Raw genomic sequence first — 20,295 nt, forward strand, 5'->3', positions numbered from 1 at the left:
CATCACTGTGGCAAGGAGAAGTGTGCCCCGCCCATGCTGAGGACTTGTTGGCTTCCTCAACTGCACTGGGCACAGGAGCTCCTCCCTAGGCTGCTTTTCATCAACTTGATATATGCTCAGGCCATCTGGAAAGAGGGAACCTCTATTGAGAAAACACCCCCATTAGACCACCCTGTAGGAGAGGTGCCCTGTGGTGAGTTGTCTTGGTTGATGATGTATGGGTGTGTGTGTGTGTGTGTGTGTGTGTGTGTGTGTGTGTGTGTGTGTGTGTGTGTGTGCGCCACCCTGAGAAGGTGGTCCTTGGTTATATTAGAAAGCAGGCTAAGAAAGCCAGGAAAGTAAGCCAGCAAGCAGCACACCTATGGCTCCTGCTTTGGGTCCTGCCTCCAGGCTCCTGGCCTTGGTGACGTCAAGCTCTCTGATGGACACCAGGACCCTTTGAAGGCATCACCAGGCAGCCACTGTGGCCCATTATGGCTTTCCTTGCCTAAGGCTTGGTTTGGTTAATATCCTTCCTGCCTCCGGGGATTTTTTCCCCTTACTTTTTGCATTTTTCTCAAACTTTACTATTTTTAAATTAAAATATAGTATACTCTGGATCCAAGGCTCTTAATAACTTGAAAACTTTGACACCCATAAAAATAACATTTACCCAAATGAGAGTTATTTCTGTACATTCCTCAACGCCTCGCTTATTTTTTTTTTTTTTTTCTGCACACATCGATTTTGATAGGAAAATATTTCTTTCAGCATTTTCTAGCCAGGTGCCAACATGATCTAAGGAGCTGTTTACAAAATCCGTCCTAATGATTTGCTAGTTTTCTGACAAACCAATAAATCACTGGTGGAGAGGTGGCTCTGATTGGGATTAAATAATGAATAAAAACATTTATCTACACTTGGTTATAAAGCTTCCCCAGGAAATGGAGTGGGTCTGTAAGAGCTTGTGGTTGAAAGTATAAACTCTTGGCACACAGTGACCATGGTGACACAGGCCTTTAATTCCAGAACTGGAGAGCAAAGGCAGGTGGATTTCTGTGAGTTTAGGGGCCAGCCTGGTCTACATGGTGAGTTCCAGGCCAGCCAGTGCAACACAGTGAAACCCTGTTTAAAAACCAACCAACCAACCAACCAACCAATCAACCAATCAACCAATCAACCAACCAACCAACAATGACAAAAACCCTTAAAGCACAGAGGAGGTGGAGAGCTGCACACCACACTGTATGGGATTTGGCGGCTGGTCAGAGGTTCGATGGTGAGTCTCACAGCCCCTAGGGCTGCAGCCTCTTGCTTTTCACAATCCTTTTTTTTTTTTTTCCTTTTTCTTTTTTTTGAGACAGGCTCTTATTATGGAGCCTAGGCTGGCCTGAAACTCCTATGTACCTAAGGTTGGTTGGCCTGGCACTCCTGAGTGCTAGAATCCCAGGTGTGTGATGGTATGGCCAGCTGTGGTCACCTTTCTCGTTCTGATAGGAGCAGTGGGAGTTTTTCATATTGCCATCCCAATGAGGCACCAAGGCAGGGGCATGACCCTAATGGCCATGGTGGAAGCTCCAAGGACTCAGGTCCCTTGACCAAGGTCTTGCTTCCAGCAGCACAGGATGCCAGCTGTAGTGTGCTGCTCACCATCGACCCTGCAAGCCCTTGGAGGCAGAGGCTTGCTCAGTGGTGAAGGGCGGCATGTCATTCAAGTGTGTGGCCACCACTTAACCCGGGAAGCATCAGTGAGCTGGATATCAGGAAAGAGAGAGACTTTCTAGGCTGTTCCAAGCTGGAGGAGCCCAGGAAGGGACACTGACTGTGGTTAGTGTGTCACATGTTGGGGCTCCACCTCTTAGGAATAAGTACCAGTGCTGTGTGTACCCTGTATCATGTATCACCCACTCAGAACCTTCACCTCATTGGATCCTCATGTTTTCTGGATGGACAGACAGCTGCCACCTACTCTACTTCCAAATGTTGTTGCTCAGAAGGTCAAGTGACTTCCTAGGAGCACACAGCAACCCTGAGGTACCGGTTCGTTGTCAATATTTACCAACACGATAAGCCAGGTTGGCCAAGAGGGATAGACCCCAAGACTAACCTTCCCTGAGATGGTCTTGATTTGTTTGGAGCTCAGGGGCTCGAAGTCCACTCCGATGTAGCCCTCCATGGCAGCCAGGAGGCTCCTGCGCAGGCAGCGTGACGAGTTGGCTTCCACGTGTACCTGCTCCCACCACGCCGGCTCATACCAACCCGGGATGATCCACTGGTATTTGCTGCCGAACATGCTCTCCTCAAAGGCCTGCAGGATATGGGCAGAGACCCAGGATCAGAAGGGCTTGGGGTAACAGGAGAGGGTGGGGGGAGCCAGGCTTCCTCCTCCCAGGGGGTGTGCAGACTTCTGCCAGCCCTCTCTTCTCCATCACCCTGAGGACCTCAGACAGCATCCCAAATAAACAGAGAGGCCTAATACTTGGGGAAACTGAGGGCTCTGTTTGCTGAAGGGGAAGGGAACTGCTCGTCGCAAAGCTACACATAAGAGCTGTATGTTTCACCATGAACTTCCTGGTGGCCTAAGAGAAAAGGGCAGTAGGTTGTTCACCAAGCTTTCATCACCCAGGAGGAAGAGACACAGCAGTTCTGATCTTCAGCCCTAAAAGTGGCCCTGCACCAAGGATGCCATTGGAGCAGTGGGCATGTACCAATGTTTTCTCTACAATAGAGCTCTCAAAGCTGTCTCTCAAGTATGGGCCACTGGCAGACAACCTCCTTGAACCCTCACCCACCACAAGGCAGAGCCTCTGGCTGCTTATGCCACCTGCATCTTATTGATTGCTATTTATCTTCCCCTGGGAGGTGATCAGAGCAAGGCTTATTATCCTCATTCCAGAGTTGGAGAAACTGAAAACCAGAGAGGGAAAGCAATTTTTCTAAGGCCACACAGCCAGGGAGCAAAGTTAGGCTTGGCCTGCTGACTGAGAGGACACAAAGCTTGCTGCCTATCGAAACCAAGAAGCCTCCAGAATGTTTAATGTATCTCCGTTTTTTTCATTGTTCCTACTATAGCTAACTCCCTATCAGGAAGAACAGGATTCCTGTGGCTTGGACATACTCACTCCTGAGAAAGCCCAACCCCACAGTGTGTAGCAGCCCATGGCGTGGATGTGGGTTGGAGGGCTCCTCCATACAAGCCCAGATCCCACATCTGTGACCTTCACCTGTTGGTCTTGTGAAGTTTAAGGGGTTGAGTATTAACTAAAAAGTGCTTCACTGCCTCTTCTATAGAGTCCTCTGACGTCACCGGGCCTCTCAGCTCCCCGATTCTAGACACCATATTTCTAAGGATGAAACCTCAGCTCATTTTTCTACTGACTATGTTCTAATTGTGCCCCAGTCACAGCTTTGGTGGTGGGAAGGGAGAACAGTCATCGTTCATATGCATAACAAATTCACAGCTGGATAGAAGCAGGCAGCAGCTGGGTACCCTCTGCTGAACAGGGCTCAGCCTCAGAAACATTGTTTATAAGAAGATAATGCCAGGTCCTGAGGGAGAGCAAGCCTTGGGTGTTTTGTTTTGTTTTGTTTTGGAGACAGAGTGTCAGTGTGTAGCCCAGGCTGGTCTTGAACCTGTGATCCTGGATTGCAGGGATGGCAAGTGGTACCATCATTCTGGGAGGGGCTAGATTTCTGAACAGGGAATCCCCAAAGTCCCAGTCACTCCACCTGTGGCAGGCCCTGTGTGAGTCACCTCGCCTGCTGTTGTGAGTGACCCATGCACTCAGATTCTCACCCTAGTCCACAGGGAGTGTGATGTCTCCCCAACACAGATGAAGACTGCCCAACTTGACAGGAGGAATTTCCTAAACACAGCTAGACAAAAAACACGCAAGACTCTAGGGCCGTTTTGAAGTCCCCTTCTTTTAGTAAAACAAAGTCTCTTTCTAGAAGCTACCTTGATCTCAAAGTCCCCGTTTACAGGGAAGGTATGTTTCTAAGGAGGCACTGGGGCCAGCACAAGGCCCGGTCCTGACACTAGCTGCTGTTACCACTCACCGGGGCTGTGGGCTGCACAGTGCACAGGAGGCAGCAGGGTCAAGCCAGCTGTGTGTGCAGCCCTGGGACCCTCAAAGCCCATCGAGGCTGCTCCTTCAGGAACTTTCCAGAAGGCAGAAGCCTGGCCTGTGGGGAAGGCAGCACAGGTGTTCAATGGCTAAAGCATTTTCTACTGTGGTGCCATGGCTCCCAGCCTCTTGGCCCTGCCTACCTTCCTCACTGCTATCCTTCCTCCTCAGGGCAGTCTTGAGGTCCTTATCCCTTTAGTATTCTATAAAAGTCCTATTCATTTCAGCTTCTTATTGACTGCCCCCAAGTTCCTGGTCTTTTCCCTGTGGAGAGCCTGTGAGGCACATGTGCAGGGTGGGACCACAGGCCAGAGCAAGCTCCCACAGACAGGCTCAGTCACACTGCCCCACTAAGTCAGGGGGGAATGGCCACACACCGGTTTCTGTGCTTGTCCTTGTGGGATATGGACTGCTGAGTGGGGCTGGGACACATGTCTGTGTCCTTTGCCAGATGGAAGGTGGGGCTGCGTCTGCTTCCCCGGGACCTCCAGGGCTAAGCCAGGGCCAGGATACAGATGGCACTATCCTGGACAGTTTTATGTCAACTTGACACAAGCTAGAGTCATCAGAGAGGAGAGAGCTTCATCTGAGAAAATGTGATGAGCTTTCCCATCGGCAGAGCAAGAACAGGTGGGGTGAGGGCCCCATTCCGTGGTGGCTTAGTTAAAAGCCACACCCCCACCAGGCAGGCATGGCTGAGATTATTCCTTGCATTTTAGACCTGAGGCAGCTGAGACTGGAGACTCTCAGTGACCTTCTTAGGAACACACAGCTGGCAGAGGAGACCCACAGGCTCTGAATCAATACACCTTGGCTAACAGTGGCATTGCCCAGCGTTGTTCTGCCATGTTGGCTGCCACAGTTGTGCCGGTCTCTGTCTGGCCTGCTATGCTCCCACTCTAGGATGAGAAGGGTCTCAAAGTCCCTAAGAGCGCTCTCCCTCTCTCGCCTGTACTTTCTATCTAGGGCGAGGACATTTGATGGACTCTCTAAGGCCTTTGGTACTGAGAGGCATTCTTCCTGTGGCATAGACCATGTATGTTCTCCAGGGTAGGCCCCATCCAAGGGTCTAAACCAACACTCTAAGAGCCCCCATCCACGGATGAGTGATCGGCCAAGGCAAATCCCCCTCAGTGTCAGCATGGAGATTTCTCCAGAGCACAGGCAGGAGGAGAGGTGGGAGAGGAAGTGGCGTGGAGCCCAGCCTGAACCTGTGGCCTGAGGCTGAGCTGGACGGTCCAAAGCAGAGGCCAGGACTCCTGAAACCATGTTTCTCTGGCACAGCGCAAAGAGAGGCCTCAGCTACACAGGGCTTTGGATTGGAGCTGGCACACAAGGCTGTTACATGTGTTCACAGCACGTAAGAGCTGGCCTCTCTTGGGGCAAAACTTCATTCATCATTTTCTTCCAGAGTCTTTTGACTTTTTTTTTTTTTTTTAATAGATAACAAGGCTTCCAAAAGTCTAGGGAAACTGGTGGGTGGGTCAGGTACAGCTTCATTTTAAGTGCCTTCTCCATGTAGGAGGTTGCTTTGCGTACTCCAAGAATCCATTTTCTGGACCCTCTCAGGAAGGCAAGGTTTTCTGATTCTGGAGACATCTTGAGTCAGTGCTGGCTTACTCCGGCCTTCTTTCTAGGCTTTGGACAACACAGCCATCTTGCTGCTCCTCAGAATGCTGGTGCCCAAACCCAACCCCTGTCGAGCTCCTTCCTGCAGTCACCTTTCACCTTGCCCACCGACAGACAGGAGGAGCAGGAGATCTTGAGGGCTGGGGCTCAGGCTTAGTGAAAAGAGTCTCAGTGTTAATGAGTGTTAATGTTCCCCTCATGAGGCAGCGAGGTGGGTTACCCATTCTCACTACTCTGAAGCGGTAGGGGCCCAATGACAGTAGAGCAGCTGTGATGGCCAGGAAGTCTGACTCCAGGTTTGAGATGGGTGAACCCAGGACACCTATAGCCGGGACGGACCCTCACTTACACAACAGAAGACTTTCGCTGCCATGTTCTGGTCAAACTGGCCAAGGATGATCCGCACGTCGTTCCCCTGTGGGCAGAAGAGGATGTGAAGATGAGTGATGACATTCTCAGGGCCAGGACCAGGGGACCTTCCCATGCCCAGATTTGCAGACAGGGAGGGAGGTAAAGCTCCTCTGTGATGTACACACCAGAGACCAGCCATGCCACTCAGGGCTGATCTGTGGTCACCCTCCTCGGTTTCATGGGCGTCTCTGCAGCAAGACAGCACACCTCAGAGTTCTTTCTGCTCCCTCTACCAAGGACCCTGGACTTTCTTGAATCTTCTTTCTCATTTTACCTACAAGGAAACTGAGGCCAGAGGAGGTGACAGAGCCAGGACCCAAGCCAGCCAAGACCTTTCCATAAGGCCGTGGACTTTTCTATCCCCTTGATGGTGAGTCCCTTGAGATGTCCCTTGAGCTTACAGGGCTCCCTAGTTGACATCTTTTGGGGTGTTTTGGAGTTACAGTAATGTCTAAGTGCCATCAAGGAGCTCAAGTGACTTCAGGTGTCTTCCTTTATCATCTCAGCTTCACTTCACACCTCTGAAAGATGGCGGGGTATGGTGGGATGGAGGGACAGAGGTGGCACCTCCCTTGTATGAATACTGGGACGACTGAGTGAAGCACCCTTCAAGAGGTGCTCAACACAGTACCTGGCACACAACGCGCACCCAGTGAATGCTAGCTATCCATGTGTTTGTAACTCCCCCGGCCCATCTTATTTCTGCCTGCAAGCTCTTATCTTGCTATGTGCTTGCTGCCACACCATGGCTGACAGACGTGTGTGGCAGGGAAAAGCAGATGGAGCTCACTCATTCACTCAGCAAACACTTACCAAGCACCTGCCTGAGGCTCTTGGCCACTTTCTGGGGACTGGGACCCAGCCTGAGCCCTGCCATGAGGAGGCCAGCTGGGTACTAGCTGGCACCTGATGCCACTCTGTGGCCTCCTGAGCCAGCTTTGCAGGAGGCACCATCTCTCTGTTGGCCTTTGTCCTCTTGAGACACCCCAGGCCCTCTGATGGTGCAGGGCAGGAAGCACAGCTTCAAAGATCAGTTTTTAGCAGCTTTTAAAATTGGAAAGTGCTGACTCGGAGGCCATCTTACTCATCATGTGTGTTAGCAAAATAGAGAGAGCCCTGTGCTAAAACTAGCCTTCACTTGCAAGTAAGAATGGAAAGAAGAGGAGAAAAAAACCCCACACTTGCTCAGAAAAAGGACTTTAAAGGGTCATTTGCAGACGCTGGAGGAAGGCGAGCCTTTGTCCCTGCAGTTTGCAGTGCTATAAAAAGTTTCAGGCTGCTTTCGTCCTACGGATGGGCTCCCAGGAGCATATCAGCCTTTTCATTATTGGTTAAAATCTTTTTCCAACACTTGCTGCTAATAATGTCCATCTGTTTGTCTATTTGTCTGTCCACCCACCCATCATTTATTGATGCATCTTTCAGGTTTAGTGTGCATCTCCATTGCTAACCCCACTTGCATAACATGGTACAGCCAAATACCCCATTGGGCTTCAGAGCCAGAGAAACTGGCTTCTGATCCCAGCTCCACGCCTGGGTGTTACTCTTCTAAGCCTGCATCTTATCAAATCTGACATAGACACTGACCCGCCACGCCGCTCCCCCCCCCCCCCCCACCCAGCCCTGCCTTGTCATACATGTGGTCAGGACTCATCACAACACAGCCTCCTCATCTTCAGGGTGCTCCCCTAGCTCCCTGCTGCCATCGATCTCTCCTGTTGGCCTTACTTCCTCAGTTTCAGCCCCTGGTATCCGATTCGGTCCTCAGCTGTTTGCTGCATACTGACTGTAGCTATCCAGCCTTTGTCACCAGCATCGACTCAGCTGTGCTTTCCACAGAACACCTCTCTTGGTGTGTTCTGGCTCCTGCAGCTCAACATGTCCCAAGCTGAACCCTCATCTTTCTCTATAAGCCTGTTCCTCCTCCTGTTTCTGTCTCGGGCAGTGGTACCATAGCCTCCCACTCACTGAGCCGGAGTCTGGAGACATCTTCCACTCACCGCTCCCCTCCCACTCCTAGCCCCAGCTTGTTGGTTCCACCTGCCCACCAGCTCCAGAGCCAGCCTGTCCTTGCAGCCCTATGCTCAGGGCTTCGTTATCCTCTTTTCTTAGAGAATAGTGGGACCCCTGTCTTCACGCCACCATGTCTGATGGTCTCTACAGAGGAGGGAGAGTCATAGCAAACTCCAGATCTAACTGAAGAAATGGGACATGGCTCCCCAAGATAGATCAAACACTCATCAGAGTCTCATAGTAGCTTCAGGTTCTTCACCAACTGTCTCCTGCATCACATTTTCAAAACTTTTCTATGGAGTAGGAAAGAACTGTCTGCAGTTCTGCAGACACACCTGTTTGTCATTCATCTACTTGCCCATCTACCTAACAGTTTATCTTCTGTTACCTACCAATCTACTTATCCATTCATCCACCCACCAACTCATCTGTCCATCCATTCATCTGTCCATCCATCCATCTATCCATCTGTCTGTCCATCCGAGCTTCCTCTCTCATTCTGTTCCCTCCTCTTTTGTACAAACTATACATCCCAAGTGTCCTTCTCTTTCCCTTTACTCTCTTGACTTACTGCTGCTCACCCCTCATCTTGGCGCTGGCTCCCTTACTTGCCATGTCATTGACTCATCAAGCTCAGTGGCCAGTGCCCTCTGAGATGAAGGCGTTTACACTACCCTCCATAGTGACAAAAATCCACTTTTATTTTGCCTTCTCCTGACCCAAGGGCAGCATGATTCCCCTCTGACCCTGGGGCCAGCACAGGGCATAATGGATATGCCTACATAAGGCCTGATCCTAGGGGAGGATGCTAACACAGCACTGGACTCCATGGTGGGACCTTGGCTGCTCAGCAGCGGACAGGCATGATTGACACTGTACTGACACCCTGCTAGTTCTGGGGCCTGGTACTGATTGGGTTCACATGTCTGTACCATGGACCAAAATGGACCAAAAGACTCACATCTTCATGGTAACCAACATACCACCTGCTGATAGATAAACAACCAGCTCTGCCCACTCCATTTAGTCCAGTTAGTGTGTCTCTGTTGCCATGACAACTATGCTGCAAGGACCACTTGGTATGGACTCTCAAGCTGTCAGATAGAGGCGGGCTTGAGGAATCATGGATGCAAAAAGTCACTCCCTAAGGAGGCTAATGGCTCCCCCACCCTGGTGGTGCAGCACTATCTCTGGTACTCAGGACCCTCAGAGGGCCCAAGAAAGACTGTTGGGAGCCAGGAAGTCCCTGAGGCAGAAAGCTATTCCTGTCTATGATGCTTCTAGAGAGTGGGAGGGGCCTTTTCTAAACCGGGAGGGCAGGAAGGAGCCTGGGCCAAGAAGGTGAGAGGAAATCTGGTCCTTAGGGAGTGCTGACTTGAGAGCAGGTGAAGTGTTGGGTCACTTCCCAGATGGGAAACAGGCATCTGGGATTAAGGTGGATTATGAAGGGATGAATGAAAGGCTGTGTTTCCTCAGCCTGGAGTGGCAGTTGTTTGTGGGTCCTAGGGCTGGGGAGAAAGAAATTCTAGGGAGGATGGGTAGTCCTTCTCTCTCTCTCTCTCTCTCTCTCTCTCTCTCTCTCTCTCTCTCTCTCTCTCTCACACACACACACACACACACACACACACACACACACACACATACAAGATTCAGAATCACATTTGTTACTGCCCAGAACATGAAGCTCTTCCATAAGGTGAAGGATAAAGTCTATGCAGGCAATGGCCCTATCCCTGGCCAACACCCCACCCTGCCATGGCTGATCTAAGGGCCTGGGGGCAGTTTAACAGGTACTGAGAACAAGCAGGGGATCACATAGTCAAAGCCAGCCGGTGCCACGTAGATAGCCTGTAGCTCATCTGTGTACAGAGCTTGCCTAGCATTCTCGAAGCCTTAGGTTCAAACCCCTGTACTGAAAATTAAATAAGTAGGTACAAGGCAAATGGAGGAAGAGCCAAGTGTGCCCCTGCAGCATAAATGACAGAAGAGAGTTGTCATCTCCAGGGAAGAAGACCACAGTTGAGGGTATCGACTGGAAAATCCCACCCTTTCATGGGGCCTCCTGGAGTGAAGGTGGGTGAGTCGGGACAGACGACAATTCCCATGAAGGTTCCCTATGACGCTTACACAGAGTCCTGCATTCACACCGATGAGGTCTCTGCCCCAGGGAGGGCATTCTGAATGAGGCAGTCATGGGGGGGGGGGGGTGGAAAGGAAGAGGGCTGCCCAGTTCCACTCAGACTCTCACACCCAGAACCCTGTCTTATACTCCTAATTCCCAGAACCTTCATAAACACACAGGACACACTCTCACCCTGGGTGAATATTTTTTTCCCTCCTTTCCTGCCCCTCTTTCATCTGTTGCCCAGACTTCTCTTGTCTCCAGGATCTTTGAGGGACCTAAATTTTCACACTCCATTGAATGAGTTTAACTCCAGTTTGCAAGGGTCCTAACAAATATATCTAACACATAAAAAAAAAAAAAACAAAAAACAAAAAAAACCCAGGTTCCATCTGGTTGGCAAAGGGCATCTCAGCTCTTCCCTGAGAGAGACACCATTGTCAAAGGATTCGGCAGTGGATGTTGGGGTCACTCTGGACCCCAAGCTGCAATGAGCATGGATACCATCAGTTCCACCCTTTGTCTCTTCTCTGAAAAGTGCCTCTGGTTGAAGGGGGGAAGACCACATTACATGCACAGGCAGACAGCAGCTATCAACAGACAAGGGGAGGACGCATGCCCTTGGATAGACACCACAACTATGGGGTGTCTGCTGGCATTCTGGGCTAGCCCCTTACTGCCTCATTCCATGTCTAGCCTTCTTCTGAGTATACTCTGTTGTCAGCCACTTTCACACATCCCCCAGGCTCAGCTCCAAGGGACTCCAACTCTGGATGCCAAAGCACATAGGTGGGAAGAGGTGGGATGTGCTTAGATGCCAGCTAAGTGTAGTCCCTGAGCCTCACGGCTGGCCACACACCCTGTCTCGAGCTCCCAGGCTGAGTAAGACAACACCACCCCAATTGGTCTGGGCTGCAGAGCTCAGCATTAAGTCTGTAGAGCCACTCACGGAGAAGCCAGGCAGATGACATGTAAGGTCTTGAGTGGCACACACCATCCCGAATCACGAAAGAGACAGAGGCTGGATACAAGCACTCTGAGGTTCCAGCACAGCTTGTCAGCTTTCTTGCCACTGGAGTGTGTGGTCCAGCAAGGAAGGTCAGGGTCACCCAGCACTGACCTCTGGGTAATCTAGAGTTTCCTGTAGGGCCGTTACCTTCACCACAGGGATGCCCAAACCTACAATTCCACGTACCACACTATGGGTGGATGAGGAGATATAAGCAACCAAGCTGTGACCTGGCGTGGGTTGGAAGGGCCAGCCAAGACTGTCTCTCAGGTCCTGGCTTAGACAGAGTCGAGAATGAGTGCTCTCTTATTGAACCAAAACTTGTCTTCCTCCTCCCATCCAACATACCCCTAAAGGCACAGAAGCAGAAAACATGCCCTCACATTCTAGGAAAGGGGACAGCCCACAGCAGCCCACGGGCAACGTGTGACATTTCTCTAATTCATGCATATTTAGCTTTCCAATACTATATTGGGCTTCAGATAAAAAATACTGCTCTTTCTTCTCCATGTCTTTGAGCAAAACGAGCCTCAGGGGCCAAGGCACAATGTTACTGTTTGGTTGTGCACCCCCAGGGCCCAGGCAAATCTACTTCCAGAGGTTGGCCTGGGCTTTGTGCCTGACCAGATGTGGGGTGGTTGGTTCAGGAAAAGGAGGACAGACCCCATCAAGACCTTCTTGGCCAGTCAGGGAAAAAAAGAGTAATCAATTCTGGCTAGGGCTCTCCCATGGAGCAAAGGAGGGTGCATCTTCAGGCTGCCTCTGTGTAGCGTGGGGGCCTCCCACAGACACCCACATCCCAGTCCCAGAGTCTGTGGTGATGCGATACCCCCAGCATGAGGCTCAAGCTTCCAGATGAGCTAAAGCAGCTGATCTGAAACGGGAGGTTTCTTGCATGATCTGGGTGGCGCTTATAATCAGAAAGACAGGCTGAATGACAGCAGGTGACTATGAAGACAGGAGGAGGCCACTAGTCATGGCACACTGACAGTGCTTTCTCCTCTAAGCTCCAGGAGGAATCAGTCCTGAGGACACCTCTATCTTAGCTCGCCAAGACACATGCTTGGCTTCTGGCCTCCAGGCCAGAAAGACCCATCTGTGTGGTTTGTATTCACATAGCATTGTCCCATCAGCCATAGGAAATGACTATGCCTCCCTCTGACCCGTGAGTCTCCCCCCTGAGAAGGAGTCTACTGCCCTCTCTTTGTTGGTGGGCCCTGGGAGCTCTTTGCCACTGCTGACTGGCGGGTAGCTTTTCTAGCCAATGTTGGTGCCCCTCTGTGCTGCGTGAGCCACAGGAATGATTACCAGTGTTGGACTATTTTTGTGATTCACTCAAAAATAGGTTCCTCTTTTTAGAGTCAGAAACCTGGCTCCAGCAGGTGTACTGAGTCTTTTGACAGTGAGACCAGATGATATCTCTACGTTTATACTTAAGAACTGCACAACCTAGTTACAAAAAGACATCTCGTAATGGCCTAAAAAGTTTACAGTTTTATACTGGACCCCATTCCTAGCTGTTCTGGGTTGCATGCAGCCTGTGGGATGCAGGTGGAGCTCCCCATGATGTATTGCTGGAACCCAGCCTTTCATAGATATTTAAAGGTGAGTGCCATGGCTTCCTGCCCAGCCTGCATCTTGCTGACTCCTGCGTCCTTCCTCCTCATCCCGCCCCCTCCACGGGTGTAAGCCACAGAGCCACCTCCTTCCTGCTATATTGCTGAGAAGGCTCATAAAAGGGAGATTGCCTTTTACTCTTTGTATATGAGCATTACCCAGAATGTTCAGAGGCTATGGAAGACTGTTCCAGCTACTGAGGAGCAGATGGGCAGAGAGCTGGGACCAGGCTGTGGTGATTACATGCCCTCCTGTAGCCTCACCTCCGTGTCACAACCTCATCAGGATGCTACATGGCCTCCGGCATGCATTAACTTCCTTGAGCTCCATTTATTCAACTTGTAAAATAGGGATAATAACGTTTCCTATAGAGGGTCAGGTAGCAAATAGTCTAGGATTCGTGGGTAGTTACTCTGTGGCAATTACTCTGTTCTACTGCTGCAACACAAAAGCAGCCAAAAGCACTGTTCTAAATGAATGTATTACAATAAAACTTTATTTGTAAAGCAGAATGGAGGGTCAGATTTGGCCCATTGGCCATCTTTTGCTGGCTGCTACTGTATAGTAACTAGAAGGATTAAAAGAATGAATAAATCTGAGCACAAATCAAGTGCTGGGCAGCATCTGTCATGGGTGTTGAAGCAGAAGCATGGGCTGAGGCCAGAGGACAGGCTGTGATGATATCAGAGATAGAAAACCAGCTTACAGATGGCTCTGCTTTCTTGGCAATCATGTAGGCACAAGGCTACCCCCTCCACTGATGACCACACAGTGGTTGCACTGCAGTCCCAGAGGCCACATGGAACTCACAGTCTCTTGGTGGCTTTTTATGGTTTTTACAGGGACTTCCATAATTATTTCAGGGTGGGACAAGCCATGGACTCATTTCTTGATTCTCATCATTTTCTTGCTTAGTTACTTGTTCTTAGGTTTCTAATATGACACCAGCTGCCAATTCTTCAATCCTGCGGTGAGTGTTCTGCCTGTGAGGGCTGTCATACAGGCCTGTTTGGTAGATGGTGGTTGCTGCGGCAGGGAGAGGAAGGAAGGATGTGCAGGCTTGCTTGATCCAAAGCCTGTACTGAGCTTCCATTTGGGATGAGGAAGAAATGTGCATTGTGGGAAGGCTACACATCGAGGAGAGTGCACTTAAGGAACATTAAAACACAAGTGCCAGTTATGTATGTAGCTGCAAAGAAGGAGGAGTGCTCGAGGGAGCTTCCTGCTCAGTGTCCCTGTCTGTTCCCTTTAGAGTCCTGCAGGGCAGCTCTGTATTTCACCTCGCTGTCATCCGGAGCAGTGACAGCGCACGAGCTTGCTCATTCCACGGCGCTGTCCCACTATCTACTGCAGGCCCGCCCAATGCCTGTTTCTTGACCTCCCTTTGGCAGGATTCTGGCTGCCCTGTGGTAAACCTCTGCCCAGCCTTTAGCACTTAACATCTGCATCTCTTTCTTGCAAATTATTGGGAGAGAACACTGTGATGCATTCCGTACTTCAGGAAGTAAAGAGGATGAGGCAGGAAGGTCACTCCGTCAACACCAGACAGGGCCACAGGGACCCTTTCACACAAAAATCACCTGCACGACATCAGAAACAAACGCAAAAACCACACTCTGGGACCACTGGCACTTTCATGGTGCAGTTGACCCGTTCAGATTTCTGGTCAGAATGACTGTTTGGTCTGCAGTGGCGTACTTGGAGCATTCTGTTTTAAAGGAGTGTTTTCTGTTTGGACATACAGACCGCCCTTTCCTTGCTGCTGTCTTCCGTGCTTTGCCAGCTCTGGGTTCCATTTTGTTCAAAGAGTCCTTCAACTCAGGTTTATCTTAGGTCTCTCTATCTACAGTTTAAAATTTTATTACGAATTTAAATTTTAAATGGAGATAAAGAATGTTCCCAGGGCCCCACAGCAGCTGGGCAAGTGCTCCACCACTCAGCTCATGTCAGCCCCCTCCCACGGTCACACATGGCCATGAACCTCCCTCCTTTGGGTCTCTTCTCGGGCTCCGAGGGTGCACTTTGGATTTCATATCTCCTATTGTTGCAGTACCTGTTCCGCATCCTGTGGGAAGCCGCCTGCTCTTTCCTATCTGTACGCACACATACAACAACTATTCAGACTTATCTCTCTTTCCCCTGGTTCTGACGTCCCCACTTGCCTGTTTCTATCTTGACCCCAGCTATAAAGTGTGCTGTTGCTCCTGGCTGGCTCTCAGGATCACCTTCCAGAGGGTTCCCGACTGGTCCGTCACGTGAGCCTCACACAGTAATGTGTATGTCCTGGTTGCTCCACTAATCCTGGGGGTTTCATGGTACAAAGAAGCTGGAAAGAAGCTTGGGTTTGAGAGCCTTGTGGAAAGTTTGGCTCCCTGTCCCACTCCACAGTCCCTGCACCTCTGCCTAGATATCTGTGCAATTTATCCTTAAAGTTTGCATATTAAAACATCTATTAAAGTGTGTCTGGGTGTCCTTTCCTATACCAAAGTGGCTAGGACACAGAGACCAACTAGCTAGCCAGTACACACAGCTTCATGTTTCTATCCTAACCATAGATTGGGTAGTCCAACAATGGTCAGCTATTGGCAAATTTGTGTGATTCAGGTTTGTTTCCTATAGTGTGTGTGTGTTTGGGTGTGTGCATGTCTGTTCCCATACATTCATATGTGTGTATATGAGTGTTGAGGCCAGAGGTCAGTCTCAAGTGCTGCTCCTCTTAAGGGTGTCAACAAGATGGCCAGCACTCTCTCTGAACCTGGAGCTAGCCCATTAGGCGAGGCAGCTGGCCGGTGAGCCCAGGGATCGGCCGGTCTTTCCCTCCTCAGCACTAGGATAGAAGTACCAGTCACCATGCCTGGCTGCTTATATGGGTTTCCGGGGTGGACTTCTGGCTCACAGGCGTGTATCTTACCAATCAAACCATTTTCCCAGGTCCCATCTCCTCAGCTGTCCATGTTCTCTTACTGCAGAATGTACTAGAACCCAGGTTCTGGCTGCCCTGTGAACTGTTGCTCCTGGGGCGTCTATTTTGGTTCAGCCTCATGGGTCCTGGTGTCCTCTTAGCCTCTTCTCCAGCCTCACACCGTCATCTCTCCTCTCACTGGATTGATCGTGCCAGCCATTTCCTCCGACTTCTGGAAGAATGTCTCAAGTGCGTCCTCCACACCATTGATTTCCCCACCCCCCCTCTCTCTCTTGGCTCTGGCTCTGGGCTCTTCTGCCTTTGCTACAAATTCCTGTCCTGTTATCTGATACACAGTTTCTTCCTTGTCCTTGGTGGCCCTGCCTCACTCAGTCCACACTGAAGCAGAGGCTGACTTTTCTTCCAGGCCCTTCAGAACTTCCCGCCTGTCCTCTGTTGAGTCTTTTCACTGTGTTTCCTCGGTTGTCTTGGCTGTCTGGACACTCATGTGCAGCTTATTGTGCTTTGGTTCTAGGTGATGAAAAATACTTCTGGAAGTTTGCATTTTAATGGAAGGTGGGTGTTAAAATAAGGTGATGGATAGTCTAACGTATGGGGGGGGGGGTTGTGCTCCAAAAGATATGTTCCCCACCTCCAGGTGACCCCATGTGAGTACAAGGTCAGTAGCAGAGGATGTTTTTTTAAGCCAGGATTGGGCTACAATGGAAGGGATTGACTGTTAGCTCAGTATGAGGAGTCTCCCCATGAGAGAATTGTGTGGAGTAAGGAGAGAGAGTGCCATGAGGGGTGGAGCCAGAACTTGGCAGCTACCAGGTTGAGGTGCTTCTGGGACTGTGGACTCTAGAGGCTGAGAGAAAGGCAAGCTTGGAGATGCAGGGATGCATGGTACCGCCCATACCCCCCACCGCTGCCCGCACTCTAGGACCAGGCCAGGGAGCACATGCTCCTGCTACTAAGCCACACCATACAGTAGCATAGTGTAAGCAGTCCTAGGAAACAAACAGATGTGGATCCATAGGATGGAGGCAGTCGGGAGACAGGGCGGGGCCTCCTGTCCCTGTCCCTAGCCTCTGGGCTATGCAGTGCTAGAATCTTGTCTCCAAACCTTGGCAACACAGGGAGCTGGGGGCAGCTGGGCAGAGGCACCACCAGACCCCAGGTGAAATTCCGGACCCCTCCCCCCCACTTCCCCTGTAGGTCTTGAGGGGTTTCCCAGCCAGCTTGACCCTCATACCCCATCAGTGAAATAGGCCTAAAAAACCTCCCCGTAGGAGGATTTTGGGAAGCTCAAAAGAAGAAAGGATGGGCTAGGGGTCAAGCCCTGGGTCAGTGGCCAGCCAGGGGTGGAGGCTGAAAAGACTGCATATTTTGGTTGCTGTCTTTTGACACTCTTTGCATCTTTTCTGGTTGGACTTGGTTGATGAGCAGAGCGTCCTGTTCCGCCCTAGATCTTGGCACCTTAGCTCTGCACATGGCAACTTTCAACTCTGAAGCCCTCAGAACTCAGCTGGGCCTTAGAGGCCAGAAGCTATTTCAAGCACCCGCTCTGGAGAGACACTCTGCATGTGGCAGGACAAAGCTGGCACCGCTCAGCCCCCTTCCCTACTAGCCCAAGTCCTCCAGGCTCCACAGAGCCCACCTAGATCCCACAACAGCATAGTCCTTGACAACATGGAGGAAAGCTTGGGCTGAGGCCACCTGGCTTGTCCCCAGGTGCTGTTCTTTATCTGCATAGATTCCCAGGACCAAAGTGTGACCCTCAGGCTCTGTCTGCTTTGGAGGAGTCTGGGAGATGTGTGTTAAGTTTCGGTTCCTCTGGCTCCCCAACGCCGGGGCTTAGATTTCCACCAGCAAACTGAAAAACCTTATAACCAGTGGTTCATAACTGCCATCTGGTGTGTCAAGGGGAGCCTTGGACCTACTTGACTCAGAAAAGACACCATCATTTGGCATGTAGAATCTCCATGCCAACAACTTAACCCATGGCCATGAGGTAATGGGAGGGAAGGGAAGGAGACCACCATTCTGGGTACCATCCGCTTTTCCTCCAGCCTTGAGAGAAGAGGGAGTTGTTTAGCCAAGTGCTTGGCTATTGGGAACTGGCCCAGAATTCCCTTTCTAGCCTGAGATCACCCCGGTTCTCCTCTCCCCAGCGCTGCATGCTCTGTGGAACTCTGACGTTCCCACAGCAGAACAAGCCTACACCCTTGTAGCATCTGCAGCCTGCCTTCCCTGCAGCCTGCTGCCTGGGATCCTGCTTAGCCTCTGCCCAGTGCTCTATTCCTTAGAGTCAGGCCTGACTACTCCCTTCATCCCCGGTGGTATGAGTCACTTCTCTCTCCTTTTGCCCTAGATCTCTTGTTTGCCTTGAGAGTGGACCTTCTTCCTGGCTATGCTGTGACCAACCGGAAGTTGGGGATGGGTGTGATGATGTCTGGGAGCCCAGGAGAGGGGCCAGGGGTTGGAGTTTGTAGTAGACAGTGAAAGGAAAACATATTTACAAAGGGGGAACCTCAAGTTGTCTCCCTCTGTCCCTAGAGTGACTGATGCCGGGTGGGATCTGGAAATGGGCTCTTAGCCCTAGCAGCAATGTTTCCTGATGGGCCAGATAGCTCTCGGCTTCCAGCCCTTTGCAAGAGAGATGACATCAGTGGGTGCCCTGCTTGCCATTCAGGCATGGCTGACAAGTGAAATCATGAACCCAAGGTCCAGGGCGCAGAGCCTGGCTACCCATGGACCTTCTCAGAGATAGACATCAACCAGAGGAGAAACTCAAGGAGGCTGAGTCCTGAGCTCTGAGATGTCAGAAAAAAGAATTGATCCTGAGACCCACACTGAGGTCAGGGCTGAGACACAGCATGGGGACCCCCAGGGGCATCGCTGTCCCCAGTGAAAAGCTGCACCTACCTTGAGCTTTTTGACACTGGTGCAGGGGTCATTGGAGAAGCTCTCCGTGTCTGAGATCTCGATGTCCTCCCCGTATAGGACCCCAGTCAGGTCATTCCTCACCTGTGGACAAAGACACACGAAGAGCTTGGGTAGGTTGCTGCCAGGAAGGACCCATTCTTCAGTGCTGGCCCAGCTGGGGAGTGATTTCTCCACACCACTGAGAGGTAGAAGAGAGCACTACCCTGCAACACACACGCTGACGTGATGTCAAACAAGGCCAGGACCGCTCAGCCTGACCTCCAAATTCCTACAAGAGGTAAGATGAAGAGATGGCCCAGACAGCACCCCCACGTTGCCTGGTCCAAGTCAGGGTGTCTAATGATACCTATGTGTGCTTTGCAGTATAAACTCTGGTATGACTTTCTGTACTGAAGACATAGCCAAGCCTTCAGAGGAACAGTGCGGAGCAGGGTGAGGGTGGAAGTGATGGTACTTGACTGTGCGGTTCCAACCTATGGGTTGTGTATGTGCCTACAAGGCAGAGGGCTACCCACTACCGTGTTTTCACGGCTAGACATCAGGAATTTTGGGGTATTGTGGCTCCCTAGATACCACGTGACCTTCTATGCTGCTTTTGTTCCATTGCTTTGCTGGAAATGGGCCCTGGGCACTTTGTGGGAAGAAATCAGAAATTCAGGCTTTTACAATATAAAACTCCCCATCTTTTCTGGTGTTGGTTTTTGTTTGAAGTTTGGCTTAAACAGAGCAAACCTGAAGACTATATCTGGCTGGAAGCCATAGCTCGGTGCTCCTGACACGTAGCGATGGACCCCAGGCTATGGGGCTGTTAAGAAGGAATAGGTGAGAAGCTGGATCCAGCTTCTGGGTCCTGCTGCTTCTGACTTGTTTGTTGACCTTGTCCCCTGGGTGTGACCTTCCAAGCTTAAGAGGAAGATATTCTGAAAAGCATGTCTTGCTCACTTTGCTGGCATGGCCATTGTCAGAACCAGATGGCATCAAGTGTTTGTGAGGATGGGAGCACCTGGGTGCTGTGGGAGACACCTCTGGGGAACAGAATGGCAGCATCTCAGAAAACCAAACATCTATTACCACACGCTCCAGGATCCCACTCCTGGGAATAATAGACAGAAGAAATGACAGCAGGGACTTGTCACATACACTCCTTGTATCAGCTGGTTTTTCATCACCATGTCAAAGTGTCTGTAGAGCAGTTGAAAGGATGAAGGGTCTTAAAATTTATTTTTAATATTTTTATTTATCTATCATCCATTTATCATATGTCCACTTATTGCGTATGTGTGTATGTGTGAATGCATGTCATATGTGTGTGGTTGCCTGTAGAGACATCCTGGAGCTGGAGTTACAGATGGTCGTGAGCTGCCCAACATGAGTCCTGGCAAATGGCCCTGGGTCCTCTGCAAGTATGGTAAGCACTCTTAATCACTGAGCCATCTCTGCAGCCCAAGGAAGGGGCTGTCTTTGCTTTGGCTCACATTCTGAGAGGTCACAGTCCATCATGGCAGAAAATGATGGAAGAGTTCATGGCGTGTGCAAA

General features: G+C 50.7%; 1 protein-coding gene across 1 annotated transcript in view; it reads right to left on the reverse strand.

Annotated features, from left to right (window-relative positions):
* The window catches only part of Gabbr2 (gamma-aminobutyric acid type B receptor subunit 2), a 330,548-nt gene that overhangs the window by 131,119 nt on the left and 179,134 nt on the right, over positions 1 to 20,295 (reverse strand). The window contains exons 4-6 of the mRNA XM_051161797.1: positions 18,738 to 18,839; positions 6,085 to 6,150; positions 2,087 to 2,287 (exon numbers count right to left, since the gene is read on the reverse strand). Of these exons, the coding sequence (XP_051017754.1) occupies positions 2,087 to 2,287; positions 6,085 to 6,150; positions 18,738 to 18,839 (369 nt within the window). The remainder of the gene's footprint in view (positions 1 to 2,086; positions 2,288 to 6,084; positions 6,151 to 18,737; positions 18,840 to 20,295) is intronic.

This window comes from Acomys russatus, chromosome 2 (genome assembly GCF_903995435.1).
Source record: "Acomys russatus chromosome 2, mAcoRus1.1, whole genome shotgun sequence".
NCBI lineage: Eukaryota > Metazoa > Chordata > Mammalia > Rodentia > Muridae > Acomys > Acomys russatus.